General features: G+C 44.0%; 2 protein-coding genes across 3 annotated transcripts; both read left to right on the forward strand.

Moving 5' to 3' along the window:
• The first annotated feature begins 59 nt into the window (after positions 1 to 59).
• On the forward strand, positions 60 to 3,076 carry LOC126381975 (delta-1-pyrroline-5-carboxylate dehydrogenase, mitochondrial). The gene has a single exon (XM_050031624.1). It carries the CDS (start codon positions 463 to 465, stop codon positions 2,167 to 2,169), a length of 1,707 nt encoding a protein of 568 aa, XP_049887581.1. The 5' UTR covers positions 60 to 462; the 3' UTR covers positions 2,170 to 3,076.
• Positions 3,077 to 3,992: 916 nt separating this feature from the next.
• On the forward strand, positions 3,993 to 6,061 carry LOC126382268 (protein OPI10 homolog). 2 transcript variants are annotated; one of them, XM_050032079.1, is made up of 4 exons: positions 3,993 to 4,102; positions 4,766 to 5,018; positions 5,138 to 5,247; positions 5,333 to 6,061. In XM_050032079.1, exons 1-4 carry the CDS (start codon positions 4,013 to 4,015, stop codon positions 5,531 to 5,533), a joined length of 654 nt encoding a protein of 217 aa, XP_049888036.1. In that variant the 5' UTR covers positions 3,993 to 4,012; the 3' UTR covers positions 5,534 to 6,061. The 2 variants fall into 2 exon arrangements, with proteins under 2 accessions (XP_049888036.1, XP_049888037.1); XM_050032080.1 differs by lacking the exon at positions 3,993 to 4,102 and adding an exon at positions 4,338 to 4,535.
• Positions 6,062 to 9,954: the final 3,893 nt, after the last annotated feature.

Here is a 9,954-nt window from a genome sequence, read left to right on the forward strand (position 1 = left end):
CGCAACGCAACCCGCAACGAATTAACGATTATTTTGGCAATGAGCCTTGCCTTTGTCTATGGCTTGCTGTCAGCTGAGCGAGCTGGGTGAAAAGTCAATATTTCCTATTACCATAGTGTTTTTTTACCTGATATAAATAGGCAAGGAAAATTTAATAATTCGAGAATTTTAATTCTTTAGATAATGTTGGAATCCATAGAAATGTAATATTTTCGTTTATATTTATATTTTTTCGTTCTTGTCGCTACCAGCGGGCGAACGTACAAGTGTGAAATTGTCAATAGGAACTGCCGTTTGGTATATTTCGTTTCGTCAAGAATGTGAATTAGTGAAGGTCGCGTCGAGTGTAACCAATTACCTACCGTCTCTGTGTCAGTCGAGCGACGCGCGGCGTTTACGTAACGAGCCAACCCCTGCGTCGCGCACTGCGTTACCAAGAGGAAGACGAAAACAAGCAGTACAATGCTAGCGCGAGCTGTGTGTCTACGCGCCGCGGCCGCCGGGCCGGGCCGGCGCTCCACCTGCAGCGTGGTGCAGCCGCCGCAGCTGCAGGACTTCTGCGTAGCCAACGAGCCCATCCTCGGCTATCGCGCCGGCAGCCGCGAGCGGCACGAGCTGCAGTGTGAGCTGGATCGCATCAGCCAAATCACCGAGGAGGTGCCCATCGTGGTGGGCGGCGAGCAAATTCGCGAGGGCGAGCCGCGCTTCCAAGTGGCGCCGCACAAACACGGCCTCAAGATTGCGCAGTTCTACTACGCCAGTGAGAAGACCATCCAGAAGGCTATTGACGTGTCGGTGGCGGCGCAGGTGGCGTGGGACCGCACGCCGCTGGAGGAGCGCGTGCGCATCTGGACGTGTGCCGCCGAGCTCATGGCCACCAGCTACCGCCAGTCCCTCAATGCTGCCACTATGCTGGGTCAGTCTAAAACAGCTATACAGGCTGAAATTGATGCTGCTTGTGAGCTAATAGATTTCTTCCGATTTAATATTTATTTTCTGAAAGAAAATGCTAAATACCAGCCCATATCAGAGGATCCCTGTACAACACTTAACTCACTACGATTCCGAGGTATTGATGGCTTCATTGCTGCTATCAGCCCTTTCAACTTCACAGCCATCGGAGGTAATCTTGCATACACTCCTGCACTCATGGGAAATTGTGTACTTTGGAAGCCTTCTGATACTGCCCTACTGTCCAACTGGCGCATATTTAACATAATGCGTGAGGCCGGTCTGCCAGATGGTATTGTCAATTTTGTTCCTGCCGATGGACCTACTTTTGGAAAGGCTATTACTAAATCTAAATATCTCTCCGGAATCAACTTTACAGGATCAGTGCCCACATTCAACTGGCTGTGGAAGGAGGTCGGAAACAATATTGACAAATATCGTAATTACCCTCGACTTATAGGAGAGTGTGGTGGAAAAAACTATCACTTTGTACATCCATCAGCAGATGTGGACATGGTGGTGGCTTGTACCATCCGTTCAGCCTTTGAATATTGTGGTCAAAAGTGCTCAGCTTGCAGTCGCATGTATGTGCCTAAATCATTGCATGCTGCTATTGTCCAGGGATTGTTACGTGAGCGTGCCAGGCTGAAGGTAGGTAACCCACGGGACTTCAGCACATTTATGGGAGCTGTTATTGACGCGAAGGCATATGCTCGCATTACAGGCTACATCAAAAATGCCAAAAAGAACCCCAAGAATAAAATCCTTGGTGGTGGTGAATATGATGACTCTGAGGGATACTTCGTACAACCAACTATCATCGAAACTACAGATGTACATGACAAGCTCATGGTAGAGGAAATCTTCGGGCCTGTCTTAACGATCTACACATATGAAGACCAGTTCCTTTTCCAAACACTGGCTCACGTCGGTTCCAGCACACAGTTCGCACTGACGGGCGCTGTATTCGCTCAGGACGAATGCTTCCTGGCCACGGCTCTAGAAGAGCTGCGAATGACAGCAGGCAACTTCTACATTAATGACAAGTCGACAGGCTCTGTGGTCGGCCAGCAGCCGTTCGGTGGCGGCCGCATGTCCGGCACCAACGACAAGGCGGGCGGGCCCAACTACGTGATGCGCTGGACCTCGCCGCAGTCCATCAAGGAGACGTTCAAGCCACAGCTCGCCATCGACTACCCGTACATGCGCGAGACGTAATCAGTAGACGTCACCTCCACACAACGCGCCCCCGATAACAGCGCGCGCGCACCGCGACTAGATAATATCCACTACAACACTAAGCGAATGGATGTTCCCGTAACGTTAATGAATTGAACAATAACTAGCTCATTAGGCGTAGATATGACGTAGAAGTGTTATTAGGCGTATACTCGACTGCTTGATGTTGGATTCTCAAACTTCCAAAGTATTTTGTTCTCTTTCAGTATTATTGTCTATGTGAGCATTTCTACACTAGGATTTTTACTGTATCTACATAATATGAAGTATTATGTAGTATTTACAGTAATTGTTATTGATTAATTTATTAAAATGATGTATAATAATATATATATGAATTCACAAATTATGTCTCAAAGTTACATAATCAAAAATTAGCAAATAATTGAAATGTTATTGTTATTACCTTAAAATATGATGAGAAATTAGATGTAAGTCTTAACAGTACATAGAACCAACTTTATATCGTGTTGACGGGCATGGAACAGAGGTGCCCTGAACACGCGCGGGGCTGCGGCCGCGGCGCCACTGCGGACGTTATCCAGTCATATCGTACTATTTGCTCGCCGCTTATCATTTGTCAGTGTTCAAGTATAAATTCCTACACTTATCATAACGCTTGTCTGCTCTCTCATATTTTCACGTTACATTCTGCATTTACCTATGTACTCACCTTCCAAGTCTATTTTTAAATAATTCGACTCCAATGTTCTGGCTCTTAACTATACGTATATTTTACATTTATTTTTAGATTGATCTGTTGTTTTGTTGTATATTTAAGTTTATTTTCTCAGTTGCAAGTTCCTGTAATTTTTGATTTAATGTTATTTTACCCGACAAATGTAATTTGTATTATTTCAATAATAAATAAAATGATAAAAATAAATCTGTCTTATTTGTATATACATTAATCACCCCGACCTCAATACCCCACTTTTGTCTACCCTAATTGGGGTGGTAGTCATGAAATACATTAATTGAACATTGAGTCATTCCTCTGCTCTTCGGAGGGCACGTCAACTCGTGGGTTCCAAGTAGGTTAGCTCATAAGTAGCCTGCGATCCACTGGTGGGCACAGGCCGCCGCGCCTAGTGACTAAGGAATGTTACCGAATGTGGCAGGTATAATCCGCAATGCGACTCCACTCCACCAGTGTTTGGGCTAGTAAATCCACTAGTTTTCGACCTACCTGGGAAGACCTCGCAACTTGGCTTAACGACTGTTAACAATAGCTAGGACCGATACGATTACGTGTCCTCCAAAGCACGGAGGACCTCGAAACGAAGCGAAGCTACTGAACGGGTATATATTTGACTGACTACTCCCTACATTGTTAATATATGTTGCTCTGCCCACCCAATAAAGACTGCAGGCGTGAGTTTATGAATGTAGGAATGTAATTAGGTACCTATGTTGTTAGGAAAACATTCAAAACTGTCTGTAGAAGACTAATGTACCAATGAAATCCTAGTTCTAGATTTTTATAAATCTATTTTGCTAATCAATTGTCTTGGCCAGATATATGTATAAATGTATCGACATCATTTTGGTTCAAGGTCATGGATTGAAATGATGCCAGTAGATCAGACCAAATTATATTTTTGCTGCCAGATGCACCGACAGCCATTACATGTGCGTAATATGTCTAGTTTTTATAATTTCAACATAACTGACTACCTATACGATAGAAGCAAAGAAAATACATAATATAAAAAAAATACTCGGTCGGTCGGTGACAATAGTTGCCATAGAAGTAGAAATAGTATACCACAGACCAAGTAGAGATGCTACGCATGAGTATACTCTGTCTACGCTACGAACGATGGTTGCGCACAACCATGGTATAAGAACACACACAACCATTCGGGTAACATTTGTGTGGTTCATGTGGTTGTATCACAGATTTACATGGGTAAGTTACTTATGGTTAAGTTATTTTAGCTATTGTTTCGCTTTCGAAAGAAAAATGTGATAAAAATGATAAAATAAAGTTGAACATACACTTCCCGGTTTGATTGATGGACTGACGGTCGGCCGGATAAGAGACACGACCATGATCGTGTAAAGTGAGCTGAATAAATAAACGAATGAAACTTGTGTGTGAATGAACGAAAATAAAACTGACTGACAGACAGAGAAGACATGCTCGCTCCTCAGGCTCGCTCACTGCTTGCCTGCATCGCGTTCTTCACATTCTATGTGACTATGTGTGTAGTATTTTCTAGAAGAACCGAGATTGTATTTATAACCTTACAATAAACTAGTTCAAATTAAGTTATTAGTACATCTTGAGCTGCATTTCTAATATGTCTAACGTATTCGGGTTAATAGTTTCGGGGCGGTTGGTAAGTGTTGTGTTCTAGTGATGTTTATTTACAATAATGGTATAATAGCAATAGTATTTTGTTTTAGTAGTTTACATGTAGGATCCTAATGTTGTCTTGGATCGATACAAAGACTGGAAGTTTTATTATATGTTTTTCTCTTGCAATCGTATCGACAGTCATTTTCATTAGCAATGTTATGTTTGAGGGGTCGTGTACGGTGACATGAAGGGCTGGTGGCACGGTTTCAGGTGCAGACGGACTTCACGCCGCTGACGGAGACGCAGTTCCTGGTAACGATCCCGGAGGCAGACAACATCAACCACGCCGTGGTGTTCCTGACGGGCGCCGTGCCCTTGCCGGCCGGCACCGCGGGCATGGTCTACTGGTCGTGGCCCGACCCCGCCGCGCCTCCCAACTGGCAGCTGCTCGGGCATATCTCTAATGCAAAACCGTCTGCCATATTTAAGATATCGAACTTAAAGAAGCTCCATGAGTTGTCTGGTAAGTCTTTATTGTTTCCATAATACTATATCATGGATGCTGTAACATCATTAGTCCTTGTTCTTATTGTTCCCTCATTGCAGAGGCTGTTCATAATCAAATTTTAAATGTATTTACAGAAGAAAATAAGTTCATGAGCACATTTGGTCAACAACAGATTTGTCACAATGCACAAATTGGAATTTCAATAGAGCCAGAGAATAATGTTCAACTTCTAGCGTCGTCTGTCGTAAGTGTTTATTGAAATAGCATTGATGAGAATATTCTGCATTCAGTAAGGTACAGTTACTGTAATTAAATACAATTTGTTGTAGGCACAGCAAGCAGAGGACTATGTGACATTTGCACAGAAGATGTTAGATAACTTGGTGAACTTCGTCGCATCCTTTACAGTGACACAGGAACAGATGACCCTGACTCCCGGAGTGCTCTACATCCCACTGAGCACACTGCAGACATGGTATCAAAACTTTGAACGACGGCTGCAACAAAACCCCAACTTCTGGAAGCATTAGTACTTAATTCAATTAATATAATCTTGACTGGACATTTAGAGGATGATTTTTTGCAGTATAATATTTATGAACCAGTGTTAACCAGAGGTGCTAGCAAAATAACCAGACGAAAATAAGTTACATTAGTTTTATAGGATCATATTCATTTTGTGTCAAGTCCTTCTTTCTGGGTAATATTGTTTTGTTGCATCAAGTGGCCACAACTGGAGCGCACGTTGAACTGGTTTCAAATATAGCTACAGCAGAAAATGGGTATGGAGCAGTTTGCTACAGATGTAAATTATGTTGCTGTAGATAAGGTTGGAGTGTTATAATGTAATCATAAGTGCTACAGTAATGGACTCATCACTCGTCATGATGTAGATAGCGCCGTGCGCGTGAGACGCCGCGGCGGCCTCGGTCTGTGGATGTTTCCTGTGGAAACCATGCTTACTGCCAACTTGTTTATATGTACATGATGCACTGTCTTTGTGATAGACTGCTTAGGATTAATATTTTTGCTAATAAACTGTATTATTTAAATCTTAATTCAGTTTTAATTTCTTTGTGTCAGGAAAAGAATGTAAACAATTAATGGACATCCTACACATTGATGTATAATAATTATGTTACAATTGCTCCTACGCTTAAATAGCGTTAGAATGTCGTTATCGTCTTCAGCTGGCAATCCGTGACGGTGGCACTCTCTTAAATTATAAACTAAATAAAAGAAATTGTAAGAGGAGATGCTGAATTAAATACGAAATAGTTTTTATGTGTATAATTGCGCCATTATTTATTTAACAAGTTTTTCAATTGCCGCCATCAAAAACTAACAACAAAGAATTCACCCTTTTCTTTTTAAAACCACAGACTAAAAATGTACCGAACGTAACAAGTTTCAATTATGCCTGTATCAATTTAATATTGAGCCTCCTTGCTAGATTATACCAACTATATTCCACCAAGGAGTATTATTTTGATTGTTAAATAAAATAATTGCGTAATAATAAATAACAGCTCAGCTCAGCTTAAATTCTATCAGCACAGCACAGCTCAGCTTTTATCATCGGTACAGCACACCACAGCTATACAGCCATCAGCGATCTCTGCCCGGCAATTGTAACAATCGGCCATCCTGCAACAATTGCTCCCGCAATTGGGAGCGCATTGCATTAGTCAACTGGTTAACTTTCTATTGAATCAACCAAATCTTCCTTATCCAATTGCTTATTTTATTCTTCTTCTTGTCACTAAGACCCTGTCTAAGTTTAATCTAAAGCCTTGGATTACGCCACGTCCCATAAAGTGTCACAAAAATCGTGACAGATTACATCTTAAAGCAAAGTCAGACCCATAGTAAAACTCACCAGCCAATCCACAAACGATATCGCAATTTCTTAAATAATCTACTTCCCAAGTTAAAAACAGAATACGAACCCTAAAAGATCACTCTAAACAAGATAATCCAAAGAAGCTTTGGCTTACTATTAACGATACTTTATGTCATACGAATAAAAGAGATAATGATTCCTCAAGATTGTGCCAAATATATACTGATCCTCAGGCTTCTCTAAATCGCTGCAATAGTTATTTTTCCAGCGTTGGTAAAACTAACAAACACAACCCTCACAAGACTTTCTGCCACACAAGGATCTCTTGCAGCCGATATGGCGCTCCAAGGGTCATCCCTGCATTCCTCCTCATGACCCCGATTAGCGAAAACGAAACCAGTACCCATGCCTATTAGTGAGCTGAAATTTAATAGCGCCCCCGAACTGGATGCCATCCTGCAGCCACCCACTTATGCAATTTAAGCCTCTCAATGGGCACTCTCTCAGAGAACGGGAAAACAAGTGCACTCTACAAGGGCAGAGAAGATAAATGCATCCCCAGCAATTACCTATCTATTTCCCTTCAAAATTGTTAGAAAAATTAGTAAATAAAGTAGTTCGACACCTCGTAAAGAACAATCTAATCCCAAATACGTAATTTGGCTTTAGTAAAGCTAAATCAACGGAGGATGCAATCTTGGAACTTCCCAATGCATTTCACCAGCCCTAGACCAGAAACCACGCTGTTTTGGTGTCCTCATGGATCCTGCGAAGGCCTTCGGCACCGCACCAGAGGCAAAGCCCATGACTGGTTCCAAAGCTACCCCACCAATCGCAAACAGTGTGTCAGAGAGGATGGAGCCGCCAGCGACCAGCCCCCGTTGGATTTCGGAGAGATTTTACCATTTATATGGCTGGCATTGTAAAACCCACTCCCAACAATGCCAAGACCCCACGCTACGCTGACGATACTGCAATCATCTTCAGAGGCTTTCCCCGGGACAAATCCACAAATCAGTGCAAGAAAGCATGAATGCTATTGCAAATCAGTTAGATAAAAACCCACTCACGCTGAACCTGTCCAAAACCAAACATCCAGCATTTTACAAAACTCAAGCCCACAACCTCCCGTTACCAGGTCCATCATCCTCAAAGAGAGCAAAGCAACAGCAAACACACCACTCTCAATCGTCCGTACATACCACCGCAATATCAAGCACCTAGGTGTAGTGTTAGACAGAAATCTCTCCCACAAATAAAGCATGCTATCCTTTATTATCCGGTAGGATTAGAAAAATCATGTTTATAGTGAAGCGTCTTCGCAGCGCAGCTCAAAGGGAGACACTTCCAATGGTATACAAAACCAAGTCAATCTATTCGTTCACACTGCATTGGAGTTTGGAGTGGTGCTGGCAAATGTTGGACCTTGAGAGAGCCCAAAGAGGTGCCCTCAAAGCAATGCCACGAAAACCCCATCGACACACCACAGATGGTATACACCTATACAATGAAGTGAAGGCTTTGAGAGTCCGGCACTAACTTTCCATATTCAGAGTCGCCATTAGAACACACATGCACACCGCACGCTCCACGGAATCCGACGAACCGCTGCAACTCCGAGTCCACAGTGCCTCCGCTCCCCTTGCCCTCGCGCTTGCAAGTCACATCACCATCATAGGCCTCGCAAGCACTAGCTCTACCAAACGTCATCCATACTTTCGACATCCTTACCTCCAGAACATGGCACGTCGAGCCCTGCGGCCCATAAAATCTCCAGGTATTGACGTCTAAGGTAAAAAGAACGATTCAAAGCTAGTTTCAAGAGCTGAACTACAACTAGAGGCTCCTATGCCGAAAGAAAACCGCTTGCATCAACCCTTCCCCCTCTCACCCACTCCCACGCACACACCCACACACTCATCCGCCCACCCCACACACACACGCCACACACACTCGCACACTTCTCACATAAAAGCCTTATTCTATCTCTTGCCAGACTCCTGTTACTCTTTATTTGACACTTTACTTCACCTTTATAATACCTACATATACACTATGTTTTATCTGGCTAAGATCCGTGCGTCGGTTATTGCATCGGTACGTTACAAATCGCATCCTGGCCACTGCGACACAAGCCGGGCCCAGTGCAGGGACCGCCGCAATCCGTCTTGTTACTGTTATGTAACTCTGTATGTTTTATTTATAAATGTACCTGTGTTTTTTAGTAAATAAACGATTATTATATTATATTACTAAAACGAACAAACCTTCGTCGGTCCATCACTCGAGTCAGCATGCGCCATCACGCAGTCCTTTCGGAACCCCCATGCAAAATTTAAAACTCCCAGCACCTTGATTTTGTTACGTCGTGACCTTTCGCTTTTATATTATATGGATACCATGAACTATACAATCCACCGCACGCTTGCCTACATAGCAGTATCACAATGTTTGAAAAGTGTGACCCTTTCATAATAAGTAGCAGCACCTCTACAAACTCAAACTGCTAACTACTATCTTTAAGCATTCTTTTTCATACCGAGATACATTAATTTACTTTTTCTTTAATCCAAACGTTGGGTTTGTTACCAAATAGAAATATTTGATTGTATGCCCTACACTCGAGACTGCGATGAAAGACCATCTCTCAATGCGAAATATCCACAAAATCCCTCCACGTACGTCACCTTAACCGTCCCGCGCCGCCCTGCCGCTGCGCATGCCGCTCCGCATGCAGTTCAGGCCGATGCCCAGCACGCAGCCCAGGCCGACGCTCCGCACGCCCGGCGATCCGCACGTGACTCAGGCCGATGCTCAGCATGCAGCTCAGGCCGACGCTGCGCACGCAGCTCAGCCCGGCGACCCGCATGTGACTCAGGCCGACGCCCAGCATGCAGCCCGCCCCGACGATCCGCATGCGGCTCAGGCCGACGCACAGCATGCAAGCCACCCCGACGATCTGCATGCGGCTCAGGCCGACGCTCAGCATGCTGCTCACCCCGACGCTCAGCATGCTGCTCACCCCGACGCTCAGCATGCTGCTCACCCCGGCGATCGCATCGGCGTGGGGCGAAGTTCTTGCAAAGCGAGCGCGAGCCGTTCTTGCTC

This window comes from Pectinophora gossypiella, chromosome 3, assembly GCF_024362695.1.
Source record: "Pectinophora gossypiella chromosome 3, ilPecGoss1.1, whole genome shotgun sequence".
In the NCBI taxonomy this organism is placed as follows: Eukaryota; Metazoa; Arthropoda; class Insecta; order Lepidoptera; family Gelechiidae; genus Pectinophora; species Pectinophora gossypiella.

Bases quoted from the DNA above. Each gene is read 5' to 3' on its own strand.
- LOC126381975 (XM_050031624.1), top strand. From the start codon at position 463: ATGCTAGCGCGAGCTGTGTGTCTACGCGCCGCGGCCGCCGGGCCGGGC.
- LOC126382268 (XM_050032079.1), top strand. From the start codon at position 4,013: ATGGTTGCGCACAACCATGGTATAAGAACACACACAACCATTCGGGTA. The intron at 4,103-4,765 runs GTAAGTTACTTA...GCACGGTTTCAG, and splicing joins TGTATCACAGATTTACATGG to GTGCAGACGGACTTCACGCC. The intron at 5,248-5,332 runs GTAAGTGTTTAT...AATTTGTTGTAG, and splicing joins AACTTCTAGCGTCGTCTGTC to GCACAGCAAGCAGAGGACTA.